The 14,525-nt window shown below is 49.5% G+C and overlaps 2 protein-coding genes across 3 annotated transcripts in view; one reads left to right on the forward strand and one right to left on the reverse strand.

Moving 5' to 3' along the window:
- LHPP (phospholysine phosphohistidine inorganic pyrophosphate phosphatase) overlaps nucleotides 1-474 on the reverse strand; it is a 79,205-nt gene extending 78,731 nt beyond the window's left edge. Inside the window, exon 1 of one of the 2 annotated variants that reach the window (XM_064663574.1) lies at nucleotides 316-474. In XM_064663574.1, coding sequence (XP_064519644.1) covers nucleotides 316-431 — 116 coding nt within the window. In that variant the 5' untranslated portion in view covers nucleotides 432-474. The remainder of the gene's footprint in view (nucleotides 1-315) is intronic. The other variant, XM_064663573.1, reaches the window with a different exon arrangement.
- A 2,221-nt stretch (nucleotides 475-2,695) lies between these two features.
- Nucleotides 2,696-5,949, forward strand: NKX1-2 (NK1 homeobox 2). The gene is made up of 2 exons (XM_064663575.1): nucleotides 2,696-3,153; nucleotides 4,132-5,949. Exons 1-2 carry the CDS (start codon nucleotides 2,736-2,738, stop codon nucleotides 4,698-4,700), a joined length of 987 nt encoding a protein of 328 aa, XP_064519645.1. The 5' UTR covers nucleotides 2,696-2,735; the 3' UTR covers nucleotides 4,701-5,949.
- The last annotated feature ends 8,576 nt before the right edge of the window (nucleotides 5,950-14,525 follow it).

Raw genomic sequence — 14,525 nt, forward strand, 5'->3', positions numbered from 1 at the left:
AACACAGCCCCGAGCACGATGTGATCTACCGCGCCGCCCCACGCTCCTTTCCCCAACAGCCCAGGGTCTGCGGGCTCCCTGACCTTCAATAACCCTAAAAAACACCAAGGCGAGCCCAAAAGGTCCCGTTTGCTGTCCTGCCCGGGACTTCACACACGGCACTGCGAGGTTTCGCTCCCCGCGGTGGAGTTAAATGCCCTTCCGAAGGTGACCACCGCCCACCCGGGTACCAAACCCAGGCGCGGGGGTGCCCCCACCCCACCGCGGGCGGACCCCCAGCCCCGGCTGGAGGGGGATCCCGGGCCGCGCACCCACCTGCGCACGGCCTCGGCCGAGCCGGCGATGGGGACCCCGCCGTCGGCCCCGCTGTCGTAGAGGACCCCGCTGACATCCAGCAGCAGCCCCCGCACGGCCCGAGCCCAGCCCGCCATCGCCGCCCGCACGGCCCCGCGCCGGGCGCTGCCGGGAAATGCAGTCCCGGGCTCCGCTCCGCCCCGCGGCTGCTCACCCCGAGCTTCCAAGAGACACTGCGGCTGCCTCGGCCCTGCGAGCGCTAGAGCCCAGGCTGGATGAGGCTTGGAGCAACCTGGTCCAGCATCCCTAGGAACCCTAGCATCTCGGGGCCCTTCCAACCCGAGCCATTCTATGATTCATATGACAACTAAGAAAAAAAAAAAAAAAACAAAACAAAAACAAAACCAAAACCACTGACTCATCATATAAAGAATTTTGCATCACGGATAAGATTTTATCAGATGTGTTCCAACTTTACAGATAACACTGCTTTCTCTCAAATACCTTCTCATTGCTAATACCATCAATAGCACGCCACGACTCCCCAGAATATATAAGGAGCTGCGGTGGAATTATAGTCCATTTTGTTTTAAGGAAAGCAGAGGAGCCTTGGCAGCATTGATTTGCATCACCGCTTCTGGAATAGCCTCTGGCTTCTCCTTAAAGATTATATCTAAACTGTGAAATTCATTAAACAGACCCAGAAACGGATCAGGTTATTTAAAACAACATTACTAATGGCGCAATATCTCAGCTGTCTGCACCGATAGTGAACATTGTCTTGGATAGTGTTATCAGTCCAGGACACCCGCTATGAATATTGATCCACAGCTTGTTACAGCCATCACTTGCCGTCAGGACAGGTCAGGGTTGAAACCCACCTAGCATCAAAGCAATTTGAAGACAGCACTCGGGTTGAATTTTAATGCTTGAACTGGGAAATGGACCAACTTCAGAGTGCTAAAACTAATCCCTGAGTGTGCTTTTTCACATGTGCCTTTCCACACGTGTGTGTGTGTGTTTGCAGGTTGCTGTGCATACAGGTGTTAAATGGATGATATTTGAAGACGTCTGCTAGCTCACAAAATAATCTCAGTGCTACAATTTACCTTCTCAGGTCCTGCAGACCCAACAACTCTAACAGAAGTATTTGTGGTCTGAAATATATCAGATGAATTTGGTTTTCCAGTTCTTCACCACCTCCATTCCCAAAACCCACCTGTAGCTTCTGAGTGTGAACTCCTCAGGCCAGAGCTTCCTTTGCTTCTACACACACCTGTGGTATCCCATCCCAGAGGCCAAATGGGCTGTTGGATGCTGCCACCACATAATGAACGACAGCTACTTGTAATCACATCACCCTGCACGTCATCATCTCATCTTCTTGCTCTCCTGTTATCTTAAGGCCTTTGCAGTAGCACTGAGATTAATGTGTAAGCTCAGTTCTGATGAGGCACCTGTGAAGAGGAAGAGGCCCGTGCTCTGCATCTTTCCCTAAGTATAAAAGCAGGTAGAGTATCAGATTCCTACTGAGGGTTGTTTTCCCTGGCTGAAGGGTGCCTTTTCCTTCATCTATCTGGTGATTTGTGGTACCAACCAATGCTGGAATGCTAAGGAGAGGGAAAAGCGTCCCCCTGGACAGATAGAGATGTACAGAAAAATGCTACTAGCATGTTTTTAATAAGCAGGGCTGGCTAGAAGTGATCATGGGGCTGGTGCAAGGCAGTGCACAGAGGCTTGGCCTGTTGTCACCTACCCTAAGTTATAAGTATAACCAGACAAAAAAGTGCTTCTCCCCACAGCAAGGAGAGTTAGTCTGGGGGGGCTGCTCAGTGGGGCAGGAACTCCTCCAAAACAGGTAAGCCTCAGTTTCCCTGCCTACTCACTGAGAATAGTTCGAGCACCACAGGTGAATTGCAGGAGTTTGGCCCAACGTCTGAACCAGACTGATCCTAAGCTGCCCCGAAACGAAAAGCTGCTCATTTCTCCCTGTGGACCACGCAGTAGTTTCACATCTCAGAGTGGCTGCTGGCAGAGGGAGCGCTTAGAGCCTGGAGCCCACCTGGTGCAGCAGAGGGATGCAGGAGCCATCCCTCTTCTCTGGGTCCCTCTGAACACGAGGGTCACCCTGCTGGGCCGGCACTGACGGGGACCTGCAGGTGTGTCAGCGTAGGGTGGGGGGACAGGAGCAGCCGAGGGGCTCTCGGGACCCGGGGGTCGGCAGCTGCCGGCGGGCTGCGAGTGCAGCCGCATCCCTGCGCTGGCAGAGGACCCAGCGAGCTCCTGGCCGCCCCCGGCCCACCTCGCTGAGCGTTCCCCCCTCCCATCCCGGGGCAGGTGAGGGGAAAGCCCCGTCGCCGGGAGGTTAGGATGGAGGGAGGCGCCCGCTGCGCCCCCGCGGAGCCAGCGCGGCGGGGAGGGGGCGCGGGGGCGGCGTGCCAATGGCTGCGCTGCCCCCTCCTCTGCCCCCACCCCGCCGCCGGCCCCTCCGCCTCCCCGCCCGACCCTCCTCCCGCCGCTCACTCCGCGCCGCCAGCGCCGAGGCTGCGGCTCGGGAGCGGCCCCGCTCCGCGCCCGGCAGCGCTGGGAGCCAGCAGGTCTCCGGGAGGCGCGGAGGGTGGGGTGGGATGCCGGAATGCCCGGACCGCGGGGCCAAGGCGGCCCCCATCCATCATAAAATCTCCTTCTCCATCTTAGACATCCTGGATCCCCAGAAATTCAGCAGGAGACGCGAACCGGCCGCGGGGAGCTGGGGCAGCGCCCCCCGCTCGGGCGAGCGGGAGAAAAGTTTGGGAAGAGTTGAAGTAGGAAAGGACGCTGCTGCTCCCGGCAGCGGGAGGAATAAACTAGAGGCACATGGTAGGAACGCGCTCGAGTTTCTCCGTCCGGCGCTGGCGGGGCGCGCAGGTGGAGGCGCCGGCAGAGGGGACCCCCCGGCCCCGCACCCGGCGGGGCTCCCGCAGGAGCGAGGGAAGGGGGGGCTGGAACTGGATTTTAAGTCTCGATGATGCAAAGGGAAAAGTTCTCGGTATCCGTGTGTCCTCCACGGCTCCTGGCGTGCGGGGCATCCTCTACCGCCCGACAAGGATGGCGCATCCCATGGCGCGCCGCCGCCCCATGCCGGTTCCTGACGGACCGCGGCTCTTACTGGGGCACCGCACGTTTTTGTTTTGTTTTGGGTTATTTATTTATTTATTTATTTTTGTCCACGAGGAAGGGCGGCCCCCGGGCGCACCCCTTCCCCGGGGCGGGAGCGGTCGGCTGCCCCGGCCCGCGGGACGGCCGGCTGGGTAATTGCTCAGCCCGTCCCCACCGGAGGATGCCTTAGCTCCTGGTGATCGATATCCTATTACCGACTCCCGCCTATCTCCTGCCCGCAGCTTGCAGGTGCCCACTTCAAACCTCCTTCCCCCGGCCTGATCCTAATATTGTTCGATTAAAACTTACCTTTAATAGATGACATCTATCGATCTGGCCCTCGCAAATCTGAAACTCCATTAGCGCGGGGATGGGGAGGGGGGAGGGGATTTATTTCGCTTCAGAAGGGGACTTTAATAACTTCTTTTTTAATTGGTAAGAAATCCATATCGACGCCTCCCCCCTCCCCGCCGCGGATGCGGTGGCACAGCGGTGGGGGTGGGCGCGGGGGGCTCCTCTCGCACGGCGGGCGGGGTTTTTCTCCCTTTTATTTTATTTTATTTTTAACGATTGCCCTTATATTTCCGCGCTGGGGGGGTGGGGGTGGGAAATGTCGGAGAAGAAGCCCGGGGTTCGGAGCGGGGAGGGGTGACGGGAGGAGGGTGCGCTCCATCTGACGAGCGCTGCCATCTCGCCTAGATCCGCACGGCCCGACGGAGAGCGGCGCCGAGGACGCGGGGCAGGACCGCGACGAGGAGGACCCGAGCGGGGACGGGACCGGGAGCGGGCCCTCTCCCGGGCCGGAGGAGCCGGGCTCGCCGCGGGGCGCCCGTCGGCGGCGGGCGGAGCCGGGCTGCGGGAAACCGCGGCGGGCGCGCACCGCCTTCACCTACGAGCAGCTGGTGGCCCTGGAGAACAAGTTCCGAGCCACGCGGTACCTGTCGGTCTGCGAGCGCCTCAGCCTGGCGCTGTCCCTCAGCCTCACCGAGACGCAGGTGAAGATCTGGTTCCAGAACCGCCGCACCAAGTGGAAGAAGCAGCACCCGGGCGCCGACGGCGCGGCCCCCGCAGCATCCCCCGCGGCGGCGGCGGGCGGCGGCAGCCCCAGCCCGCCGGGCCCCGCCGCTCTGCCCTTCCAGACTTTCCCTTCCTACGCCGCCGCCAACGTCCTGGTGCCGCCGGCCGCCCCCTTCCCGCTGGGAGCCGGGCCCTTCGCCCCTTTCCTCGGCCCCGCGTACCTCGGCCCCTTCTACGCCCCGCACCTCTGAGCGGAGCAGGGCGGGGGGCGGCGGGCCGCTCCCGAGCCCAGCCCCCGGGAGCCAGGAGCGCACCTCGGCCCTTCTGACCCAGCCGTCATCGCTTCTGGTGATAGCATGGCGATTGGAAGTGTAAGAAAGTTGATTTTTTTTTTTTCTTAGGCGTCACGGCAGCATGCTTAACTTTGACACAGAGAAAAAAAAACCCACGGTAACCACTGGATTTTATTAGCACGTTTGAGATGTAATTATAGGTGTCGGAGATGGGAAAAGCAACCCTCTTTACACATGCCTGACACTAATTCCCTCCAGATTCTTCTCCAAGTTCATTGTTAAAGCCGTTTGGCTTGCCAGCACATGTCTCAACCCTCGAGGGCTCGGGAGCTGTGGCACTCGTTACCACTGCTGTGATCCTGATCCTGACGATGGTGCACGTGGCCGTTTCAAATCCCAGGGACGCTCATCAGTGAAGATGTTCCCAGGCTCTGAATTTGCTCGTGGGACTTGTTTGCACCCTGTTTGACCCACGTTTTATTACTGTTTCTGAAAACTGCAAGCCCCTACCTGGAGGAGAGTTTTTGTCTGAGAAGGGGTAGGAAACTGCAGCTCTGTGTCATCAGGCAACAAGAAGAAAATCTGCCTGGTCAGTGGGAAAGGATTCAACTGCTGCTCATGTCCACGGCCTCCCTGCCTTTGTTTGCAGTTCATTCCCAGTGACTTCAAAGGTCTTGGATGAGAAGTCTAAAGATCATTCTTTTTGCAGTGAACAGTTGTTCTTGTAATAACACAGCATTAGTGCCAAATGAGGCAGAAAAGAAAACATAAATCTGAGAAAATGATTACAGTATTCATTTCTTTAATGAGGGGGCATTTGTGGTAGAAAGTAAGTAAAACGCAGAATTTGCAGCATGCCGAGACCTATTTTCCATAACAGAGAAACATGTGCTTTTTCTGGTTTTGCTTTTTGGAGCACTTGTTAGAAGGAAAATCATATTTCATCTTCATCTTTACAAGCACTGGAATGAAAAGGAATTTTAGCTGGGGGCTTATCTGTCTCTGAATGGACGGGAAGTAATTGGTTTAAAAAAATCTGTCTCATGCAGTTTTACAAATTATTACAACATGGTGTTCAAGACTGTATCTTCTTGGTCTCTGATGATGCTTTAAAGTACACATTGGCTCTCCAACCAAAAAACTTAGCTCATAAATCCTATCTAGCTCTTCTTGTGTTGGTCTAAATAAAAAGAGGGTTTTTTTTAAATTATTCCCTGTTTAGTTGTTTTTAATTGTACTTGGGTGAAGCATTGTCTGCTTTGTGGACTGGTTGCCCACCTGTGTGGATGTTGACAGTGCCCTGTGTTGCGGTTCAGTGGCTGAGGGTGGTATATCATCTCCTCCGGGCTGGCTGCAAGGAGGGGGTTCATGGGACACCCATCTCTTGCAAAAACCACCTTCCCCACTCCCAGATTTGCAGGGAATGGAGGTGTGAGACCCACAAGAGCAGGCTTCAGCCAGCTAAAATGGCCTGAGTTGTCTTTCCACACTGAAGAGGAGGTGCTCAGTGTCTTCTCCATGATTTACAGAGCTATTAACAGAACATGAGGTTCACCTCAGGTCATGGGTTTGGAAGTCATAACTGCTATATGAATGTGTTTACTTGCAGGCTAATTAAAGTAACTTTTTATCTCTAATTTAAGTTAGAGTTACAAAAGATGGGGTCATTTTAGCCCCTCAGTGTACATCCACAGCTGCCTTCCTTTCTGGCCAGTGGATCAGCAGTCCCAGGTGTCCAAGCCACCAGGATCCACCACTGCTATTACACCATCTGTCCATTCTGCCTGCCTGGGGGCAATTAAGAGCTCGAGCCCTGCAGGAAGGGAAAGGTGTTCCAGCAAGCTTGTCCAGTCCATTTTCTCTGCCTCAAGTTAGGACTAACCAGACCTAAACCCTCCTGACTATTCGTGACCTCCTACTTGTGATTGCCATCACTGTGCATGCAAAAAACCAGGTCTTGATATCATTTGGCTGTCACTCTAAGAGGTTCCCAGAGCATGAAATGGCTGGTGACCCACAGTGTACTCAAATCTCTGGTGTAGAAAAGACTTGTGCCCTCTTATGGTCATATGATTAGTTCTCTTCCTTAAGAAGTGTAAAGCATAGCAAAAAAAACCCCCAGGGAATGTTACAAATCAAAATAAACAAATAGTATAAACTGCCTCCTCCTTTGAGATGTGTTTTTTGCTGTTCATAAACCTTTCAAGGCTCTGCTTTGCCAGTAATTTTGCCTTTTCCAAAGCCACATTAACTTTATAGGAAATCTGGATTCCTATGCAAGAAACTCCAGCCTTTTTATTCTACCACTCTGTCTAGTCACTTCTAACCCAGATTCCCCGACATTTTTTACAGTTAATTACAGTTAATATCCGTCATGGTCCCCATTTTACATGACCTGTACCTCTGCACAGTATTGGAAGGGAAATGCATGTCAATGGTAATGCAGATTTTCCAGCTCTGATCCCAGGCCACCAGAGCTTTTCTGGCTAAATGCTTCCAAGCCCTTTGGACAGACCCTTCCCTCCCTGCTTTGTCGAGGTGGAGTTGCTCGGGAGGGTGATCTCTGGCTTCTCATTAGGGATGTGGTGACTGGGCACTTATTACAGCTGTGATTCCAAGCAGCCCTGGAAGCAGCAGCCACTGTCAAACACCACTTTGCCCAGATTAGGCCATTCTCACTGGTAACACCTCTGGAAATGCCCCACTGAGTATCCATTATCTCTAACAATTCTGAATACGGATTTGTGCAATATTTTCAGGCGTAGACAAAAATTGACTTTACTCACAGCTGAATATAGATGTTAAGGGGAATCACAAGTAAGTCCTATGTGTGAAAAGTAAGGAATGCCTCTATATTAAATTAAAAGAGCTTTGAATTGAAATGCTCCAGAGAGAATAGGGAAGTTAGTAGCCTCCTTTGTTCCTGGGCAATCTCATCTAGTGGGTGGCATCTCTGCCCATGGCAGAGGGTTGGAACTAAGTGGTCTTTAAGGTCCCTTCCAACCCAAACCATTCCACGATTCCATTATTCCCATCACATCATCTGTATTCACAGTGTCTTCAGTGAGCAGGCAGTAGGAGCAGCTGGTGTCAAACTGCCCAAACTACTAGTAACTTCTGGGTCCAAGAACCACGAAATCACTTTGGAAAACAACTGCCTTTAACCTGATAATGAAAGAGGTACACGGGGGAATTCTGTAGCATCAGTTATGGAAGTGTTAGAAATGTCAATTTAACCAGACTTTCAGACCTGTATTTAAGAAAAAACCCCAAAACAATTCATGCAGTTGGTTTTGCAAAGTCAGGAGAACACACTGAAAAATTAAATATATTGAGGAACTAAAGATAAGTATATTTATTGTAATGCCAGTGACCAAGCATTTTTCTTGAAGAAAATCAGTACATTTTGTTGTGTGATACATGACTGGAAAATTTCCTTCCAGAAATCTCTCCTTGTGGTCTCCTAGAAACCTCTCCTTCCTAGAAATCTCTCTCTTACTCTCCCTCTCATTATTATTAGAACATCTGTAATAAGCTATGTACTACCTACACACAAATTCCTGAGCTAAGCACAGAATTCCCTGTTTTCCACCTGGGGATTGTTCAAGCAGGACCATGGAGAGAGGGGCAAGGATGACCCAAGACAAGGAGCAGGCAGAGAGGGAACTCAGAGGCCTTCTACTGCCCCTGCTTCTGGCAGAAGAGTTCCTTTGGAAGAGACATGACCACGGATTTTTGTGTTCACTGTGGAACATGTGAGTGTCACCTCCTGGTGGCAGCAGAGGCTGAGAGGTACTTGGCAGTGTCTTCTGGCATTGTCTCTTCTTGGCCAGCCAGTTCCATGCCATGTTCAGAAAAGCAATGAAAATCAAGGTACCCACGTGTTTATCAAAATATAACAGGTGATCTATTAAATGCCTCATCAGCCCACTACGTGGTCAGGTGAGCCAGGAATGATTGAGAAGAATTGCTTTGGTCCCACTGGACTCTTAGGAATGAGATCAAAGTCTGATTTTCAGCAGCTTTACAACTCACAGGCAGACCAGAAATCAGGCAAAATATTTAGTGGGTCAGATCCTCCTGAAGAAAAATTGATAATGGGGTTCAAGCATCACTAGGTCTCAACATGGTTTTTGTTTTTCAGTGTATCAGCTGAAGTCATCTTGATCAAATCTTTACTGCACTTTCTTGACATGGAAAACTCATGTTCTAAGCCTTGTTTCTGGCAGTGTAGTCAGTAAAAGTTTCTGGGAAGATAATGATGTGTGCAACTAATTTATGAGCTGCTTGTAACAGGTTTGCTTTAGCCTCTAAGTTGGCATCTTTACCATTTTATTCACAGGAGCTGTTCCGTGGTTGCTGTGATTCATGTAGCCTGTAGCAACACTACTGTTGCTTTCCACTGCAGCACAAATACTAAACTCTTGTTTCTCCTGGATTTCCCCCTTCAAACACTAAAGAGTTCCCAATCTATCTTCTTTTTCAAGTTGAGCATCTCATTTTCTGTGTTCTGTGTAATGCCACAGGGAAAATTGTAATGGAAAACGTGGCATTCCATGGGGCTTAGGCACGCTGGAACACTGCAGAGGGATTTCAGCAGTATTCAAGATTTGTGCTTTTCTACTGAGTAGCCTCTGACAGACTGAAAACACTTTCAATAAAACCAGATCTATTCACAAGATCAATACAAATACAAGATTTTACTCCTTTCTACACATGGTGATTTGTTATAGTAGCTTTGATCATTGAAGTTATTTTACTGCTACTGTTTAAAGGAAGAAGCCTTAAACATTATTTTTTTTTTTAAACAAGGAGACAGTATACAGAGTTACATAAACTTTGCAAAATGGGAGCCTTAAAAGATGTCAGGCTTGGATCTTTAAGAATCTGACATAACAGAGAGTCAGGTGAGTTGAAACCTTGTCCTCTCAGGTGAGGTCAGTTCTGTGATGATGTCCCAACATCCAACACCTGTGCAAACATCTCTTGTGTGGTGTTTGTGCCATTAGATTGACAGCTTTCCTCATCCTCCAGTCCCTTCCATGGAACTACCCCAAAAGTCACAGGAATCATTGAATGGTATAAATGCTGCATTTCACTGAAATTGCCCCAGAAGAGCCTTGGTTTGAAGAATCATAGAATCAATCCTAGAATGGTTTGGGTGGGAAGGGACCTTAAAGACCATTCCTGCCATGGGCAGGGAACTCTGATAGAAAAGATGCAGAGGGCAAAGAATGGATTACATTGTTTTATAGTTTATTTGTCCCTTCTAAGGAAGAGCCACATGACAGTTTAAGTGTAGGTGCTTTCTGTCAAGATCTTTCTGCTTACTGAAGATTCCTTCCTTCTGGCAATATGCTCTCCATATTTCCATATCTCAAGCTGTGTGATTTTTGAAAACAATTATTCTGAAACTTTTGAAAGAATGGACTTGAAAAAAAAAAAAGTCTTTTGTCCTAACATGTATCAAGAAAGCCTTTAATTTTCTGAATTATCAGGTATTCTAAAAAAAAAATCTAAGGATAGTTTTTAAAGTCATAAATGGGGAGGTCCAGGAAGTGACAGCAGGTCACCCTGAGGTAATGACGAGTGGCAGGTGATGCAATAGGTTACATTGCTAATCTTTCACCACAGTGATGCCAAGTTAAAGCCTGACTTGGTGGGAGTTTTATGTAAGATCTTCAGCTTCAGACCACAGCAGCCCTGAGCAGCTGAGTGCTCACCATTTAGCAAGGTGAGCACTTGAACAGCAGAGCTGGTGGGGATGTGTTGTGGTAGAGTTTCGAGAAGAGTTTCCCAGCTCCTGAGATAAAGTGTATCCAGATGTTCAGGGCTCAATCCTGAGATTAACCAAATTGACAAAGTATTTATTCTTACTGCCCAGTTGGATGTATTTATGTTCATTTTCCTGTGGGCTCTCACGGCAGTTATAGCTGCCATCTGGGTCAGATTTTGAAACTCTGGAGAGTACATAAAGTAGTTGTCTTTTCCAGAAATCATTGTCCTGATAAAATCTAAGAAGGAAGATTGGAAGTTAGGAAGCACAGTGTCTGCAGGATCCAAATCAAAATACATTTGTACGAGGAAGTAGCAAGGTCACATACGAGGCACTTGAAAGCCTGAAATTTAAACTGAGTCTCACTCCAATTTTCTTTGGACTTTATTTTACCATTTCTGAATTTCGTGCTAGAAAATGCCACTCATAAAGCTCTTTTAAACAGTCTTGGGACATCTGAAAACTGTTTATCCCAAATTCTCTCCAATTTGTGTCCTCTCGGCAGCACGACACCCAAAGAATGTGACGCTCACCAGAAATGTATGTAGAAAGGTTCTTTCATTTAATTAACTACAAGTTCAAGAAATAAAAGGGCTTATAATTTACTGTTAGGTTTCACATAGAAATAAAATGTCTCATGTGGAAGGCTCTGGATGTAGGTACTGATGAGCTGCAAAGGAAAATAACAGAATGTAAGTTCAAACATGGGGAACAATGCCTATCAGAAGACAGTAATTTAAACTATTTTCATTCTATGATTCAGTTATCCATGCTGTCAACTAACAGAGTGTCATGGAAATCTTTGTAGACTAGGTCAACATACAAACTGGAGTGGATAAGTATTAACTATAGCTCAAGGTTTATACTGCAATAGAAATATCAGCTACAAGGGTTGTTCGTGGTGCTTTAAGCTGGGTTAACTAACACCCATCATATAAAACAGCATTATTTTGAGGGGGTTGTGCTATGCTTTGCCAAACTATCTTGAAGGATATGAGCTAAAAAAGAAATCTCTAACTGAACTGGAGGCAGATCTGCTTTGCGTACATTAAGATTTTTTGCTCCACTGCTCTGACACACTGCACTGTGAAACATTCCAGCTGTGACGCAGGAAAGGCTAAAGTTACTCATCCTGCAAGAAATGTCTTATTGTAGAATTGTGCTGTCAGTGAATAACCAGAACAACACAACCATGGGCCCTGGAAAGCCATTTTTCTACGTAAGGCACTATGAAAAATCTGCATGAATTCAACTCCCATTTACGAAAATGAAAGCGCACAAGTAGAAAATTCTTGAAGTCACCCATCTACCCATTGTAGTCTTATCACCTTCATCTTCTTCTTGGGTCTTTTCCAGACATATATTTTCAAAGAGGAAAACCTGCCACAGAAAAGCCTTCCCCCTGTGTAGGATTGGTAAAACACCAGACATTTTCTAACAGTGGGCAAACCAAGGAATGTCACGTGGCTCATGTCCCCACGTTCACACGTGTTGTGAGGGTCCCCTCACTGTGTGCTGGTATCTCATCAGTCCTTGCTGAGGTGACACAACACCTGCAAGGTTGGCCTGTAGAGTATGTGACAACATCACACTCTTCTCAGAAGGCTGTTCAGTATGAAGGACCAGCTGTCACAGAATTACAGAATCATAGAATATCCTGAGTTGGAAGGGACCCACAAGGATCACTGAAGTCCAGCTCCTGGCCTAGCACAGGACAGCCTCAGGAATCCCACCATGCCTCTGAGAGAGTTGTCCAAACACTCCTTGAGCTCTGTCAGCCTTGGGGCCATCACCACTGCCCTGAGGAGCCTGTTCAGTGCCCAGCCACCCTCTGGGGGAAGAACTTTTTCCTAATGTCCAACCTAAACCTCCCCTGACACAGCTCCAGCCATTCCCTGAGATCCTGTCACTGGTCTTCACAGAGAAGAGATCAGTGTCTGCCACTCCTCTTCCCTTCATGAGGAAGCTGTAGGATGCTATGAGCTCTCCCCTCAGTCTCCTCTTCTCCAGGCTGAATAATCCAAGTGACCTCAGACATTCCTCAGATGGTTTCTCCTCCAGACCCTTCACCATCTTCGTAGAATCCTTTGGACACTTCCCAGTAGCTTTATATCCTTCATCATCAGACTAGGAATGAAGGTTGAGTTCCCCAGTAAAATATACTGACTGTGAGGTTTGCCTTCAAATCTGCCTTTAGCTCAGAAAAGCATTTTTAAAATTTTCTGCTGAGTGGCAGCACAGTTTCACCAACAGGATAAAGGGTGAAGTCTGCTACCCTTGTGGCTTTGCTACGGATGGGAAGAGGGGTGTGACTGTCCTCCTGCCAGCGCTGTCGATGTGTGTTGGTTTTAGCTAATTATGAACCTGCACCTCGAGCTTCCTGACTTGGCAAAACTCCATCTCCAGCCTGCTGACTGGTCTGGGTCTCGCTCTGAGGTGAAGGACTCTCCCATGCTATTGAAGAATTGAACACTGGTGCCCCGGGGCTGAACATCACCTGTTGAGGCACTCTGGACACTTCCTGCAGCATTCCTAAGGCAGCGTTAAACCTGAGTGAGGGTTCTGCAACCCTGCCATGGCACTGGGGCTTCAGCAGCATCCAGGGCAGCACGTGAATCCCTGGCACCCACTGAACTTGTGCAGCTGAAAGAAATACGGGGCCAAGGCTGTAATTCCCTTGTATAGGCCCTGCCTCTAAATAACCACAGTAACTGGGATGCAATTCCTCAGTCTCTTCACATGCCTAATTCCCGACGACTTCAATGAGCGTTTCTGCCAGAGACAGAGCTGCAGAATTACTCCTAACAACTGGCATGACTTAACTTGTTTCTTCTTATAACTTTATGGTTTACTCACATGTCAAATTGTATTTTCTGGATAAGCAGAATGGATATAATAACCCTCTTTCCTCAAGTAGGTCAGAGTTTTCATCAGTTCTGCAGGGCAAATTACTGTAATATGTGAACATTTCATGTATTCTCTTTTCCATATTTTGGGTACTGTCAAGTGGAGTCTTTTAGGTATTTACCCTATCCTAACAAACCCCCAGGTGCTGCTTTGATGTTCCTCTCGCCTTTGCCTCCTGTGACCATCCTGGTGTTGCAGCTCAGTAAAGTCCATTTCAGTGTTTATTGGTTTTGATTATTGTGTGTAATAAAAGTATTCCTCAGTTTCTCTAATCTCTTCTCCTCCTTTAATGGCTGCATCGCTGGTCCAAAATTTGTGTTCACAGACACTCCTTTTCTAACAGAAGCCACCATTTTCCTTTTACCTTTTCCGTGTTGTTTGCAGGTCCTGCCCAGAATGAGCATCCATGCGCTCGGACAATGATTCCCCAGGAGGAAGGGGAGCCTTGGCCTCACCTGCCCAGCCTCAGGTGGATGGGACAGAATTGGGGTGGCCAGAAAAGGCATGAACACATTTCTGAGTTCTGAGTTAGAAAGAGAAAATAACAAGACTATGGAAATGTCCTGCACTTGGAAGCTTGTGGTGCTCTGGATTAAATCTTGCATTTATAATGTTAATATTGTGGGTGAGGGGCGGTGGTGGAGCAGTGCCAGCGGCGGTGCCGGACGGGGCCGGCCTGGGGGTCGCACAGGGACACTGCCCAGGGTCCAGCAGTCCCACAAAGTGTGGTACAAACACTTCTCTGGAGGCGTGAGCTGAGTTCTGGACAGGGCGGGGCGGCTCGGGTGGGCAAAGGGTGCTGCTGCTGGACCGGTTTTCAACCGAAAAAGAGAAGGGGATTTTGCCCACTGTTTACGGAGCACGATTTTGGGGCTGAATGCTTGCCGGGGAGGTGCATCACAGCAACGTTCAGAGGGTGCCAAATGCTGGAACTTGGGTCTTTGCAATGACTGCTCGGTGAAACCTTTGGGGAGAGGGGAGTCACGGCAGGTGTGCTGTCCCACACTCGGAGGGCAGGCCGGTCCCTTCCAGGTGTGCTCCCGGCGAGCAGCCACCTGTCGCCGGCCGGGAGGGTGGGAGCGGCGTGTTGGATTTCTTGG

This window comes from Pseudopipra pipra, chromosome 8 (assembly GCF_036250125.1).
Source record: "Pseudopipra pipra isolate bDixPip1 chromosome 8, bDixPip1.hap1, whole genome shotgun sequence".
In the NCBI taxonomy this organism is placed as follows: Eukaryota; Metazoa; Chordata; class Aves; order Passeriformes; family Pipridae; genus Pseudopipra; species Pseudopipra pipra.